This window comes from Oncorhynchus tshawytscha, unplaced genomic scaffold (genome assembly GCF_018296145.1).
Source record: "Oncorhynchus tshawytscha isolate Ot180627B unplaced genomic scaffold, Otsh_v2.0 Un_scaffold_3377_pilon_pilon, whole genome shotgun sequence".
Lineage (NCBI taxonomy): Eukaryota > Metazoa > Chordata > Actinopteri > Salmoniformes > Salmonidae > Oncorhynchus > Oncorhynchus tshawytscha.
Genome location: NW_024609477.1, coordinates 6,696 through 22,500, shown reverse-complemented (window position 1 = coordinate 22,500; position 15,805 = coordinate 6,696). Strand labels below are relative to the sequence as shown.

At 60.1% G+C, this 15,805-nt stretch overlaps 1 protein-coding gene across 1 annotated transcript in view; it reads right to left on the bottom strand.

The window, feature by feature from the left end:
• Positions 1–14,470, bottom strand: part of LOC121844945 (protein FAM83G-like) — a 20,150-nt gene extending 5,680 nt beyond the window's left edge. Inside the window, exons 1-2 of the mRNA XM_042315475.1 lie at positions 14,294–14,470; positions 12,332–12,499 (exon numbers count right to left, since the gene is read on the bottom strand). Coding sequence (XP_042171409.1) covers positions 12,332–12,499; positions 14,294–14,326 — 201 coding nt within the window. The 5' untranslated portion in view covers positions 14,327–14,470. The remainder of the gene's footprint in view (positions 1–12,331; positions 12,500–14,293) is intronic.
• Positions 14,471–15,805: the final 1,335 nt, after the last annotated feature.

Here is a 15,805-nt window from a genome sequence, read left to right as displayed (position 1 = left end):
GCTCAACCAGTCTGTGACTAAGGTCGGTACTGCTCAACCAGTCTGTGACCCCGGTCGGTGCTGCTCAACCAGTCTGTGACCCCGGTCGGTGCTGCTCAACCAGTCTGTGACCCCGGTCGGTGCTGCTCAACCAGTCTGTGACCCCGGTCGGTGCTGCTCAACCAGTCTGTGACCCCGGGTCGGTGCTGCTCAACCAGTCTGTGACCCGGTCGGTGCAGCTCAACCAGTCTGTGACCCCGGTCGGTGCTGCTCAACCAGTCTGTGACCCCGGTCGGTGCCGCTCAACCAGTCTGTGACCCCGGGTCGGTGCTGCTCAACCAGTCTGTGACCCCGGTCGGTGCTGCTCAACCAGTCTGTGACCCCGGTCGGTGCTGCTCAACCAGTCTGTGACCCCGGTCGGTGCTGCTCAACCAGTCTGTGACCCCGGTCGGTGCTGCTCAACCAGTCTGTGACCCCGGTCGGTGCTGCTCAACCAGTCTGTGACCCCGGTCGGTGCTGCTCAACCAGTCTGTGACCCCGGTCGGTGCTGCTCAACCAGTCTGTGACCCCGGTCGGTGCTGCTCAACCAGTCTGTGACCCCGGTCGGTGCTGCTCAACCAGTCTGTGACCCCGGTCGGTGCTGCTCAACCAGTCTGTGACCCCGGTCGGTGCTGCTCAACCAGTCTGTGACCCCGGTCGGTGCTGCTCAACCAGTCTGTGACCCCGGTCGGTGCTGCTCAACCAGTCTGTGACCCCGGTCGGTGCTGCTCAACCAGTCTGTGACCCCGGTCGGTGCTGCTCAACCAGTCTGTGACCCCGGTCGGTGCTGCTCAACCAGTCTGTGACCCCAGTCGGTGCTGCTCAACCAGTCTGTGACCCCGGTCGGTGCTGCTCATCCATTCTGTGACCCCGGTCGGTGCTGCTAAACCATTCTGTGACCCCGGTCGGTGCTGCTCAACCAGTCTGTGACTAAGGTCGGTACTGCTCAACCAATCTGTGACCCCGGTCGGTGCTGCTCAACCAGTCTGTGACCCCGGTCGGTGCTGCTCAACCAGTCTGTGACTAAGGTCGGTACTGCTCAACCAGTCTGTGACCCCGGTCGGTGCTGCTCAACCAGTCTGTGACCCCGGGTCGGTGCTGCTCAACCAGTCTGTGACCCCGGTCGGTGCTGCTCAACCAGTCTGTGACCCCGGTCGGTGCTGCTCAACCAGTCTGTGACCCCGGTCGGTGCTGCTCAACCAGTCTGTGACCCCGGTCGGTGCAGCTCAACCAGTCTGTGACCCCGGTCGGTGCTGCTCAACCAGTCTGTGACCCCCGGTCGGTGCCGCTCAACCAGTCTGTGACCCCCGGTCGGTGCTGCTCAACCAGTCTGTGACCCCCGTCGGTGCTGCTCAACCAGTCTGTGACCCCGGTCGGTGCTGCTCAACCAGTCTGTGACCCCGGTCGGTGCTGCTCAACCAGTCTGTGACCCCGGTCGGTGCTGCTCAACCAGTCTGTGACCCCGGTCGGTGCTGCTCAACCAGTCTGTGACCCCGGTCGGTGCTGCTCAACCAGTCTGTGACCCCGGTCGGTGCTGCTCAACCAGTCTGTGACCCCGGTCGGTGCTGCTCAACCAGTCTGTGACCCCGGTCGGTGCTGCTCAACCAGTCTGTGACCCCGGTCGGTGCTGCTCAACCAGTCTGTGACCCCAGTCGGTGCTGCTCAACCAGTCTGTGACCCCGGTCGGTGCTGCTCATCCATTCTGTGACCCCGGTCGGTGCTGCTAAACCATTCTGTGACCCCGGTCGGTGCTGCTCAACCAGTCTGTGACTAAGGTCGGTACTGCTCAACCAATCTGTGACCCCGGTCGGTGCTGCTCAACCAGTCTGTGACCCCGGTCGGTGCTGCTCAACCAGTCTGTGACTAAGGTCGGTACTGCTCAACCAGTCTGTGACCCCGGTCGGTGCTGCTCAACCAGTCTGTGACCCCGGTCGGTGCTGCTCAACCAGTCTGTGACCCCGGTCGGTGCTGCTCAACCAGTCTGTGACCCCGGTCGGTGCTGCTCAACCAGTCTGTGACCCCGGTCGGTGCTGCTCAACCAGTCTGTGACCCCGGTCGGTGCAGCTCAACCAGTCTGTGACCCCGGTCGGTGCCGCTCAACCAGTCTGTGACCCCGGTCGGTGCCGCTCAACCAGTCTGTGACCCCCGGTCGGTGCCGCTCAACCAGTCTGTGACCCCGGTCGGTGCTGCTCAACCAGTCTGTGACCCCGGTCGGTGCTGCTCAACCAGTCTGTGACCCCGGTCGGTGCTGCTCAACCAGTCTGTGACCCCGGTCGGTGCTGCTCAACCAGTCTGTGACCCCGGTCGGTGCTGCTCAACCAGTCTGTGACCCCCGGTCGGTGCTGCTCAACCAGTCTGTGACCCCGGTCGGTGCTGCTCAACCAGTCTGTGACCCCGGTCGGTGCTGCTCAACCAGTCTGTGACCCCGGTCGGTGCTGCTCAACCAGTCTGTGACCCCGGTCGGTGCTGCTCAACCAGTCTGTGACCCCAGTCGGTGCTGCTCAACCAGTCTGTGACCCCGGGTCGGTGCTGCTCATCCATTCTGTGACCCCGGTCGGTGCTGCTCAACCAGTCTGTGACCCCGGTCGGTGCTGCTCAACCAGTCTGTGACTAAGGTCGGTACTGCTCAACCAGTCTGTGACCCCGGTCGGTGCTGCTCAACCAGTCTGTGACCCCGGTCGGTGCTGCTCAACCAGTCTGTGACCCCGGTCGGTGCTGCTCAACCAGTCTGTGACCCCGGTCGGTGCTGCTCAACCAGTCTGTGACCCCGGTCGGTGCTGCTCAACCAGTCTGTGACCCCGGTCGGTGCTGCTCAACCAGTCTGTGACCCCGGTCGGTGCTGCTCAACCAGTCTGTGACCCCGGTCGGTGCTGCTCAACCAGTCTGTGACCCCGGTCGGTGCAGCTCAACCAGTCTGTGACCCCGGTCGGTGCCGCTCAACCAGTCTGTGACCCCGGTCGGTGCCGCTCAACCAGTCTGTGACCCCGGTCGGTGCTGCTCAACCAGTCTGTGACCCCGGTCGGTGCTGCTCAACCAGTCTGTGACCCCGGTCGGTGCTGCTCAACCAGTCTGTGACCCCGGTCGGTGCTGCTCAACCAGTCTGTGACCCCGGTCGGTGCTGCTCAACCAGTCTGTGACCCCGGTCGGTGCTGCTCAACCAGTCTGTGACCCCGGGTCGGTGCTGCTCAACCAGTCTGTGACCCCGGGTCGGTGCTGCTCAACCAGTCTGTGACCCCGGTCGGTGCTGCTCAACCAGTCTGTGACCCCGGTCGGTGCTGCTCAACCAGTCTGTGACCCCGGTCGGTGCTGCTCATCCATTCTGTGACCCCGGTCGGTGCTGCTCAACCAGTCTGTGACCCCGGTCGGTGCTGCTCAACCAGTCTGTGACTAAGGTCGGTACTGCTCAACCAGTCTGTGAACCCGGTCGGTGCTGCTCAACTAGTCTGTGATCCCGGTCGGTGCTGCTCAACCAGTCTGTGATCCCGGTCGGTGCTGCTCAACCAGTCTGTGACCCCGGTCGGTGCTGCTCAACCAGTCTGTGACTAAGGTCGGTGCTGCTCAACCAGTCTGTGACCCCGGTCGGTGCTGCTCAACCAGTCTGTGACCCCGGTCGGTGCTGCTCAACCAGTCTGTGACCCCGGTCGGTGCTGCTCAACCAGTCTGTGACCCCGGTCGGTGCTGCTCAACCAGTCTGTGACCCCGGTCGGGACTGCTCATCCATTCTGTGACCCCGGTCGGTGCTGCTCAACCAGTCTGTGACCCCGGTCGGTGCTGCTCAACCAGTCTGTGACTAAGGTCGGTACTGCTCAACCAGTCTGTGACCCCGGTCGGTGCTGCTCAACCAGTCTGTGACCCCGGGTCGGTGCTGCTCAACCAGTCTGTGACCCCGGTCGGTGCTGCTCAACCAGTCTGTGACCCCGGTCGGTGCTGCTCAACCAGTCTGTGACCCCGGTCGGTGCTGCTCAACCAGTCTGTGACCCCGGTCGGTGCTGCTCAACCAGTCTGTGACCCCGGTCGGTGCTGCTCAACCAGTCTGTGACCCCGGTCGGTGCCGCTCAACCAGTCTGTGACCCCGGTCGGTGCAGCTCAACCAGTCTGTGACCCCGGTCGGTGCCGCTCAACCAGTCTGTGACCCCGGTCGGTGCCGCTCAACCAGTCTGTGACCCCGGTCGGTGCTGCTCAACCAGTCTGTGACCCCGGTCGGTGCTGCTCAACCAGTCTGTGACCCCGGTCGGTGCTGCTCAACCAGTCTGTGACCCCGGTCGGTGCTGCTCAACCAGTCTGTGACCCCGGTCGGTGCTGCTCAACCAGTCTGTGACCCCGGTCGGTGCTGCTCAACCAGTCTGTGACCCCGGTCGGTGCTGCTCAACCAGTCTGTGACCCCGGTCGGTGCTGCTCAACCAGTCTGTGACCCCGGTCGGTGCTGCTCAACCAGTCTGTGACCCCGGTCGGTGCTGCTCAACCAGTCTGTGACCCCGGTCGGTGCTGCTCAACCAGTCTGTGACCCCGGTCGGTGCTGCTCAACCAGTCTGTGACCCCGGTCGGTGCTGCTCAACCAGTCTGTGACCCCGGTCGGTGCTGCTCATCCATTCTGTGACCCCGGTCGGTGCTGCTCAACCAGTCTGTGACCCCGGTCGGTGCTGCTCAACCAGTCTGTGACTAAGGTCGGTACTGCTCAACCAGTCTGTGAACCCGGTCGGTGCTGCTCAACTAGTCTGTGATCCCGGTCGGTGCTGCTCAACCAGTCTGTGATCCCGGTCGGTGCTGCTCAACCAGTCTGTGACCCCGGTCGGTGCTGCTCAACCAGTCTGTGACTAAGGTCGGTGCTGCTCAACCAGTCTGTGACCCCGGTCGGTGCTGCTCAACCAGTCTGTGACCCCCGGTCGGTGCTGCTCAACCAGTCTGTGACCCCGGTCGGTGCTGCTCAACCAGTCTGTGACCCCGGTCGGTGCTGCTCAACCAGTCTGTGACCCCGGTCGGTGCTGCTCAACCAGTCTGTGACTAAGGTCGGTACTGCTCAACCAATCTGTGACCCCGGTCGGTGCTGCTCAACCAGTCTGTGACTAAGGTCGGTACTGCTCAACCAATCTGTGACCCCGGTCGGTGCTGCTCAACCAGTCTGTGACCCCGGTCGGTGCTGCTCAACCAGTCTGTGACCCCGGCGGTGCTGCTCAACCAGTCTGTGACCCCGGTCGGTGCTGCTCAACCAGTCTGTGACCCCGGTCGGTGCTGCTCAACCAGTCTGTGACCCCGGTCGGTGCTGCTCAACCAGTCTGTGACCCCGGTCGGTGCTGCTCAACCAGTCTGTGACCCCGGTCGGTGCTGCTCAACCAGTCTGTGACCCCGGTCGGTGCAGCTCAACCAGTCTGTGACCCCGGTCGGTGCAGCTCAACCAGTCTGTGACCCCGGTCGGTGCAGCTCAACCAGTCTGTGACCCCGGTCGGTGCCGCTCAACCAGTCTGTGACCCCGGGTCGGTGCCGCTCAACCAGTCTGTGACCCCGGTCGGTGCTGCTCAACCAGTCTGTGACCCCGGTCGGTGCTGCTCAACCAGTCTGTGACCCCGGTCGGTGCTGCTCAACCAGTCTGTGACCCCGGTCGGTGCTGCTCAACCAGTCTGTGACCCCGGTCGGTGCTGCTCAACCAGTCTGTGACCCCGGTCGGTGCTGCTCAACCAGTCTGTGACCCCGGTCGGTGCTGCTCAACCAGTCTGTGACCCCGGTCGGTGCTGCTCAACCAGTCTGTGACCCCGGTCAGTGCTGCTCAACCAGTCTGTGACCCCGGTCGGTGCTGCTCAACCAGTCTGTGACCCCGGTCGGTGCTGCTCATCCATTCTGTGACCCCGGTCGGTGCTGCTCAACCAGTCTGTGACTAAGGTCGGTGCTGCTCAACCAGTCTGTGACCCCGGTCGGTGCTGCTCAACCAGTCTGTGACCCCGGTCGGTGCTGCTCAACCAGTCTGTGACCCCGGTCGGTGCTGCTCAACCAGTCTGTGACCCCGGTCGGTGCTGCTCAACCATTCTGTGACCCCGGTCGGTGCTGCTGAACCAGTCTGTGACCCCGGTCGGTGCTGCTCAACCAGTCTGTGACTAAGGTCGGTACTGCTCAACCAGTCTGTGACCCCGGTCGGTGCTGCTCAACCAGTCTGTGACCCCGGTCGGTGCTGCTCAACCAGTCTGTGACCCCGGTCGGTGCTGCTCAACCAGTCTGTGACTAAGGTCGGTGCTGCTCAACCAGTCTGTGACCCCGGTCGGTGCTGCTCAACCAGTCTGTGACCCCGGTCGGTGCTGCTCAACCAGTCTGTGACCCCGGTCGGTGCTGCTCAACCAGTCTGTGACCCCGGTCGGTGCTGCTCAACCAGTCTGTGACCCCGGTCGGTGCCGCTCAACCAGTCTGTGACCCCGGTCGGTGCAGCTCAACCAGTCTGTGACCCCGGTCGGTGCCGCTCAACCAGTCTGTGACCCCGGTCGGTGCCGCTCAACCAGTCTGTGACCCCGGTCGGTGCTGCTCAACCAGTCTGTGACCCGGTCGGTGCTGCTCAACCAGTCTGTGACCCCGGTCGGTGCTGCTCAACCAGTCTGTGACCCCGGTCGGTGCTGCTCAACCAGTCTGTGACCCCGGTCGGTGCTGCTCAACCAGTCTGTGACCCCGGGTCGGTGCTGCTCAACCAGTCTGTGACCCCGGTCGGTGCTGCTCAACCAGTCTGTGACCCCGGTCGGTGCTGCTCAACCAGTCTGTGACCCCGGTCGGTGCTGCTCAACCAGTCTGTGACCCCGGTCGGTGCTGCTCAACCAGTCTGTGACCCCGGTCGGTGCTGCTCAACCAGTCTGTGACCCCGGTCGGTGCTGCTCAACCAGTCTGTGACCCCGGTCGGTGCTGCTCAACCAGTCTGTGACCCCGGTCGGTGCTGCTCATCCATTCTGTGACCCCGGTCGGTGCTGCTCAACCAGTCTGTGACCCCGGTCGGTGCTGCTCAACCAGTCTGTGACTAAGGTCGGTACTGCTCAACCAGTCTGTGAACCCGGTCGGTGCTGCTCAACTAGTCTGTGATCCCGGTCGGTGCTGCTCAACCAGTCTGTGATCCCGGTCGGTGCTGCTCAACCAGTCTGTGACCCCGGTCGGTGCTGCTCAACCAGTCTGTGACTAAGGTCGGTGCTGCTCAACCAGTCTGTGACCCCGGTCGGTGCTGCTCAACCAGTCTGTGACCCCGGGTCGGTGCTGCTCAACCAGTCTGTGACCCCGGTCGGTGCTGCTCAACCAGTCTGTGACCCCGGTCGGTGCTGCTCAACCAGTCTGTGACCCCGGTCGGTGCTGCTCAACCAGTCTGTGACTAAGGTCGGTACTGCTCAACCAATCTGTGACCCCGGTCGGTGCTGCTCAACCAGTCTGTGACTAAGGTCGGTACTGCTCAACCAATCTGTGACCCCGGTCGGTGCTGCTCAACCAGTCTGTGACCCCGGTCGGTGCTGCTCAACCAGTCTGTGACCCCGGCGGTGCTGCTCAACCAGTCTGTGACCCCGGTCGGTGCTGCTCAACCAGTCTGTGACCCCGGTCGGTGCTGCTCAACCAGTCTGTGACCCCGGTCGGTGCTGCTCAACCAGTCTGTGACCCCGGTCGGTGCTGCTCAACCAGTCTGTGACCCCGGTCGGTGCTGCTCAACCAGTCTGTGACCCCGGGTCGGTGCAGCTCAACCAGTCTGTGACCCCGGTCGGTGCAGCTCAACCAGTCTGTGACCCCGGTCGGTGCAGCTCAACCAGTCTGTGACCCCGGTCGGTGCCGCTCAACCAGTCTGTGACCCCGGGTCGGTGCCGCTCAACCAGTCTGTGACCCCGGTCGGTGCTGCTCAACCAGTCTGTGACCCCGGTCGGTGCTGCTCAACCAGTCTGTGACCCCGGTCGGTGCTGCTCAACCAGTCTGTGACCCCGGTCGGTGCTGCTCAACCAGTCTGTGACCCCGGTCGGTGCTGCTCAACCAGTCTGTGACCCCGGTCGGTGCTGCTCAACCAGTCTGTGACCCCGGGTCGGTGCTGCTCAACCAGTCTGTGACCCCGGTCGGTGCTGCTCAACCAGTCTGTGACCCCGGTCAGTGCTGCTCAACCAGTCTGTGACCCCGGTCGGTGCTGCTCAACCAGTCTGTGACCCCGGTCGGTGCTGCTCATCCATTCTGTGACCCCGGTCGGTGCTGCTCAACCAGTCTGTGACTAAGGTCGGTGCTGCTCAACCAGTCTGTGACCCCGGTCGGTGCTGCTCAACCAGTCTGTGACCCCGGTCGGTGCTGCTCAACCAGTCTGTGACCCCGGTCGGTGCTGCTCAACCAGTCTGTGACCCCGGTCGGTGCTGCTCAACCATTCTGTGACCCCGGTCGGTGCTGCTGAACCAGTCTGTGACCCCGGGTCGGTGCTGCTCAACCAGTCTGTGACTAAGGTCGGTACTGCTCAACCAGTCTGTGACCCCGGTCGGTGCTGCTCAACCAGTCTGTGACCCCGGTCGGTGCTGCTCAACCAGTCTGTGACCCCGGGTCGGTGCTGCTCAACCAGTCTGTGACCCCGGTCGGTGCTGCTCAACCAGTCTGTGACCCCGGTCGGTGCTGCTCAACCAGTCTGTGACCCCGGTCGGTGCAGCTCAACCAGTCTGTGACCCCGGTCGGTGCTTCTCAACCAGTCTGTGACCCCGGTCGGTGCCGCTCAACCAGTCTGTGACCCCGGTCGGTGCCGCTCAACCAGTCTGACCCCGGTCGGTGCTGCTCAACCAGTCTGTGACCCCGGTCGGTGCTGCTCAACCAGTCTGTGACCCCGGTCGGTGCTGCTCAACCAGTCTGTGACCCCGGTCGGTGCTGCTCAACCAGTCTGTGACCCCGGTCGGTGCTGCTCAACCAGTCTGTGACCCCGGTCGGTGCTGCTCAACCAGTCTGTGACCCCGGTCGGTGCTGCTCAACCAGTCTGTGACCCCGGTCGGTGCTGCTCAACCAGTCTGTGACCCCGGGTCGGTGCTGCTCAACCAGTCTGTGACCCCGGTCGGTGCTGCTCAACCAGTCTGTGACCCCGGTCGGTGCTGCTCAACCAGTCTGTGACCCCGGTCGGGACTGCTCATCCATTCTGTGACCCCGGTCGGTGCTGCTCAACCAGTCTGTGACCCCGGTCGGTGCTGCTCAACCAGTCTGTGACCCCGGTCGGTACTGCTCAACCAGTCTGTGACCCCGGTCGGTGCTGCTCAACCAGTCTGTGACCCCGGTCGGTGCTGCTCAACCAGTCTGTGACCCCGGTCGGTGCTGCTCAACCAGTCTGTGACCCCGGTCGGTGCTGCTCAACCAGTCTGTGACCCCGGTCGGTGCTGCTCAACCAGTCTGTGACCCCGGTCGGTGCTGCTCAACCAGTCTGTGACCCCGGTCGGTGCTGCTCAACCAGTCTGTGACCCCGGTCGGTGCTGCTCAACCAGTCTGTGACCCCGGTCGGTGCTGCTCAACCAGTCTGTGACCCCCGGTCGGTGCTGCTCATCCATTCTGTGACCCCGGTCGGTGCTGCTCAACCAGTCTGTGACCCCGGGTCGGTGCTGCTGCTCAACCAGTCTGTGACTAAGGTCGGTACTGCTCAACCAGTCTGTGACCCCGGTCGGTGCTGCTCAACTAGTCTGTGATCCCGGTCGGTGCTGCTCAACCAGTCTGTGATCCCGGTCGGTGCTGCTCAACCAGTCTGTGACCCCGGTCGGTGCTGCTCAACCAGTCTGTGACTAAGGTCGGTGCTGCTCAACCAGTCTGTGACCCCGGTCGGTGCTGCTCAACCAGTCTGTGACCCCGGTCGGTGCTGCTCAACCAGTCTGTGACCCCGGGTCGGTGCTGCTCAACCAGTCTGTGACCCCGGTCGGTGCTGCTCAACCATTCTGTGACCCCGGTCGGTGCTGCTCAACCAGTCTGTGACTAAGGTCGGTACTGCTCAACCAATCTGTGACCCCGGTCGGTGCTGCTCAACCAGTCTGTGACCCCGGTCGGTGCTGCTGCAACCAGTCTGTGACCCCGGTCGGTGCTGCTCAACCAGTCTGTGACCCCGGTCGGTGCTGCTCAACCATTCTGTGACCCCGGTCGGTGCTGCTCAACCAGTCTGTGACCCCAGTCTGGACTAAGGTCGGTGCTGCTCAACCAGTCTGTGACCCCGGTCGGTGCTGCTCAACCAGTCTGTGACCCGGTCGGTGCTGCTCAACCAGTCTGTGACCCCGGTCGGTGCTGCTCAACCAGTCTGTGACCCCGGTCGGTGCTGCTCAACCAGTCTGTGACCCCGGTCGGTGCTGCTCAACCAGTCTGTGACCCCGGTCGGTGCAGCTCAACCAGTCTGTGACCCCGGTCGGTGCCCCGGTCGGGCTGCTCAACCAGTCTCAACCAGTCTGTGACCCCGGTCGGTGCCGCTCAACCAGTCTGTGACCCCGGTCGGTGCTGCTCAACCAGTCTGTGACCCCGGTCGGTGCTGCTCAACCAGTCTGTGACCCCGGTCGGTGCTGCTCAACCAGTCTGTGACCCCGGTCGGTGCTGCTCAACCAGTCTGTGACCCCGGTCGGTGCTGCTCAACCAGTCTGTGACCCCGGTCGGTGCTGCTCAACCAGTCTGTGACCCCGGTCGGTGCTGCTCAACCAGTCTGTGACCCCGGTCGGTGCTGCTCAACCAGTCTGTGACCCCGGTCGGTGCTGCTCAACCAGTCTGTGACCCCGGTCGGTGCTGCTCAACCAGTCTGTGACCCCGGTCGGTGCTGCTCAACCAGTCTGTGACCCCGGTCGGTGCTGCTCAACCAGTCTGTGACCCCGGTCGGTGCTGCTCAACCAGTCTGTGACTAAGGTCGGTGCTGCTCAACCAGTCTGTGACCCCGGTCGGTGCTGCTCAACCAGTCTGTGATCCCGGTCGGTGCTGCTCAACCAGTCTGTGACCCGGTCGGTGCTGCTCAACCAGTCTGTGACCCCAGTCTGTCGGTGCTGCTCAACCAGTCTGTGACCCGGTGCTGCTCAACCAGTCTGTGACCCCTGTCGGTGCTGCTCAACCAGTCTGTGACCCCGGTCGGTGCTGCTCAACCAGTCTGTGACCCCGGTCGGTGCTGCTCAACCAGTCTGTGACCCCGGTCGGTGCTGCTCAACCAGTCTGTGACCCCCGGTCGGTGCTGCTCAACCAGTCTGTGACCCCGGTCGGTGCTGCTCAACCAGTCTGTGACCCCGGGTCGGTGCTGCTCAACCAGTCTGTGACCCCGGTCGGTGCAGCTCAACCAGTCTGTGACCCCGGTCGGTGCAGCTCAACCAGTCTGTGACCCCGGTCGGTGCCGCTCAACCAGTCTGTGACCCCGGGTCGGTGCTGCTCAACCAGTCTGTGACCCCGGTCGGTGCTGCTCAACCAGTCTGTGACCCCGGGTCGGTGCTGCTCAACCAGTCTGTGACCCCGGTCGGTGCTGCTCAACCAGTCTGTGACCCCGGTCGGTGCTGCTCAACCAGGTGCTGCTGCTCAACCAGTCTGTGACCCCGGTCGGTGCTGCTCATCCATTCTGTGACCCCGGTCGGTGCTGCTCAACCAGTCTGTGACCCCGGTCGGTGCTGCTCAACCAGTCTGTGACTAAGGTCGGTGCTGCTCAACCAGTCTGTGACCCCGGTCGGTGCTGCTCAACTAGTCTGTGACCCCGGTCGGTGCTGCTCAACCAGTCTGTGATCCCGGTCGGTGCTGCTCAACCAGTCTGTGACCCCGGTCGGTGCTGCTCAACCAGTCTGTGACCCCGGTCGGTGCTGCTCAACCAGTCTGTGACCCCGGTCGGTGCTGCTCAACCAGTCTGTGACCCCTGTCGGTGCTGCTCAACCAGTCTGTGACCCCGGTCGGTGCTGCTCAACCAGTCTGTGACCCCGGTCGGTGCTGCTCAACCAGTCTGTGACCCCGGTCGGTGCTGCTCAACCAGTCTGTGACCCCGGTCGGTGCTGCTCAACCAGTCTGTGACCCCGGTCGGTGCTGCTCAACCAGTCTGTGACCCCGGTCGGTGCTGCTCAACCAGTCTGTGACCCCGGTCGGTGCTGCTCAACCAGTCTGTGATCCCGGGTCGGTGCGGCTCAACCAGTCTGTGACCCCGGTCGGTGCGGCTCAACCAGTCTGTGACCCCGGTCGGTGCGGCTCAACCAGTCTGTGACCCCGGTCGGTGCTGCTCAACCATTCTGTGACCCCGGTCGGTGCTGCTCAACCAGTCTGTCGATTATCTAGTGCCATCGATGGTTGCAATAGGACCCTCTGCTACCACTCATTACCACTCTGTTCCCTTCATCTCCTGACGGTCTTAGACCAGGCACCAGGCGTGTGTTACCATAGTTACCTTCAGGTGTCCCGGGTGCATGGCGGCCCTCTCGGCCATAGACAGGAAGTGAGGTAACGCTGCTCTTTCCAACAGGATGTAGACAGACACTTTCCTCTTAAAGCACACCTCCAGAAGGTCTCTGAAGATGTCTACGTCTGTAAACTGGTCCATGACCACCGCAATCACCTACACACACACACACACACACACACACACACACACACACACACACACACATACAGACACACGCACACACACACACACACACACACACACACACACACACACACACACACACACACACACACACAGACACACGCACACATACACACACACACACACACACACACACACACACACACACACACACACAACACACACACACACACACATGCACGCACAAACACACACACACATATACACACACACGCACACACACACACACACATACACATACACACATACACATACACACACACACACACACATACACACACACACACACACACATATACACACACACGCAAACACACACACACACACACACATGCACGCACAAACACACACACACACACATACACATACACACACATAGGTTGGACTAGGAACCTGCAGGTAGCCTTGTGGTTAGAGCGTTGGACCAGTAACCAGCAGGTAGTCTAGTGGTTATTGCGTTGGACTAGTAACCAGCAGGTAGCCTAGTGGTTAGAGCGTTGGACCAGTAACCAGCAGGTAGCCTAGTGGTTAGAGTGTTGGACTAGTAACCAGCAGGTAGCCTAGTGGTTAGAGTGTTGGACTAGTAACCAGCAGGTATCCTAGTGGTTAGAGCGTTGGACTAGTAACCAGCAGGTAGCCTAGTGGTTAGAGTGTTGGACCAGTAACCAGCAGGTAGCCTAGTGGTTAGAGCGTTGGACTAGTAACCAGCAGGTAGCCTAGTGGTTAGAGTGTTGGACCAGTAACCAGCAGGTAGTCTAGTGGTTAGAGCGTTGGACTAGTAACCAGCAGGTAGCCTAGTGGTTAGAGCGTTGGACTAGTAACCAGCAGGTAACCTAGTGGTTAGAGCGTTGGACTAGTAACCAGCAGGTAGCCTAGTGGTTAGAGCGTTGGACTAGTAACCAGCAGGTAGCCTAGTGGTTAGAGCGTTGGACTAGTAACCAGCAGGTAGCCTAGTGGTTAGAGCGTTGGACTAGTAACCAGCAGGTAGTCTAGTGGTTAGAGCTTTGGGCCAGTATCTTAATGTTCACTAGTTTGAATCCAGGTGCCGACAGATTTTTGACAAGGTGAAATTCTGTCCATGGTCCCTAGAGCAAGAGTTGGAATAACCAGGTAGCTAAATAGCTCCAGAGTCGCTGTTGATATGGCAGACCCTGGTCGTGATCACACTTCCTGAGGGTCTCTGAATTAACCCTGTAACCATGGAGAATTAACCCTGTAACCATGGAGAATTAACCCTGTAACCATGGAGAATTAACCCTGTAACCACGCGGAATTAACCCTGTAACCACGTGGAATTAATAGCAAAAATGCTATTTAAGAATGTCGAGGGGGAATCACGACCTAGTGAAAGTTCCCCTGTAGCTGTTTATAATGTATGGGGGTCATGACCTAGTGAAAGCCCCCTGTAGCAGGTTATAATGCATGGGGGGTCATGACCTAGTGAAATCCCCCTCCCCTAGCAGGTTATAATGCATGGGGGTCATGACCTAGTGAAAGTCCCCCCACCCTGTAGCAGGTTATAATGTATGGGGGGTCATGACCTAGTGAAAGTCCCCCCCACCCTGTAGCAGGTTATAATGTATGGGGGGTCATGACCTAGTGAAAGTCCCCCCACCCTGTAGCAGGTTATAATGTATGGGGGGTCATGACCTAGTGAAAGTCCCCCCCACCCTGTAGCAGGTTATAATGTATGGGGGTCATGACCTAGTGAAAGTCCCCCTGTGGGTCACGACCTAATAAATGACCTTAATAAACTCTCCTTACCTTCTGCGCCTGCGCGATGGTTTTCCTGACCATCTCTTTGATGTGCGTGTGGCCGTCCAGTGGCGGTTGCGCGTACACAGTGACGCGAGTCACTCCTCTGTAGGACGCGCAGTCCGGCCAGCCCAGATCCAGCCGCGGCAGCGAGCAGTCAGACAGCTCCGGCCAGTACTGGAGAGACAGCGGAGTTCATCACTGTCTGAGTCACCCTGACGGAGCTCTGATACCGGGTCGTACACCTCCACTGCCCCGGTCAACTGGTCCACCTCCTGGTCCGACAGGAAACACCGGAGATTGGTCGCGTGGAGGAACTTATTAAAGGCATCGCGTCCATCCCGGAGGAGCGTCTCGAGCGCTAATCGTTGGTCCTCGGAATAAAAAAGTCCGGTTTGATTCATGCGTTCGGAGGTTCACGTTATTCTCATCCAAACACTGGATCTGCGATAACGCCATGGCTCCAGACCCACCGGAGCCGTAACCGATAAAAATAAATAAATAAAAACGGAGCACTATAGTTAAATAGACAACAGCATTCCACAATAATCATAAACATCTCCCAACTCTCTCTGGAATGAAAAGTTACCGCGAAGACTTGGAACTGTTCCCTTCGTTCTCTTCGGTAAAGTCAGACAGACTCACGGGACTCCAACCTGAAGCAACTATCCGTTGCTGATGACTGACCGGTCCCGCCATGTCCATTATTATTTCCGGTTACCGGTCCGGTTGTTCACGCACTTTCTCAACCGTCTCTCTCTCTCTCCGGGAGCGCAAAGTGACACACAGCACGCACAGCACAACCCGTCAACAGCTTCACGGACAGGTGTGATGAACAAGAACTCACACGCCCGCTCTATCACGTGATCCAGAATTCCCTTTTATTCATTACCGACATAACTGCCCCGCGGGACAAAAAGACAGGATTAGAGCCTCTCCCGTATCTCTTCAGCCCGCCAGACAGTTATGTCGGTAACGAGTTGATATGAATGACATTTAAATGTTAAATGACAGATGGATTTAGTGTCAATCACAACTGTACAAAATACTAAACCCAACCCATGGGAATTAATGTCAACTATGCAGTCTGAAATGTCATCTTTTAAAAACACACACACACCAGTCTAGATGATTTACAGCCAATCACAGTGAATAAAAATATAAAAAATCCTTAGTTTAGATCAGCGATGGGCAACAGCTCCAGTCTTTGAGGGGCCTTATTGTTGTCACACTTTTATCTCATAAATCATTCATCTTTTAATCAGATTGTTTTCTAAACTGAAGATCGTGGTTTGGGTGATTATTAGAGTCAGCTGTGTTAGCTGGGGGCCGCAGGGGTCAACACTGTGACGACACCAATCACTGAGCCAACTACAGAACCAGCAACAATGGAACAAATAGAAACATGTCTGTCTGTCTGTCTGTCTGTCTGTCTGTCTGTCTGTCTGTCTGTCTGTCTGTCTGTCTGTCTGTCTGTCTGTCTGTCTGTCTGTCTGTCTGTCTGTCTGTCTGTCTGTCTGT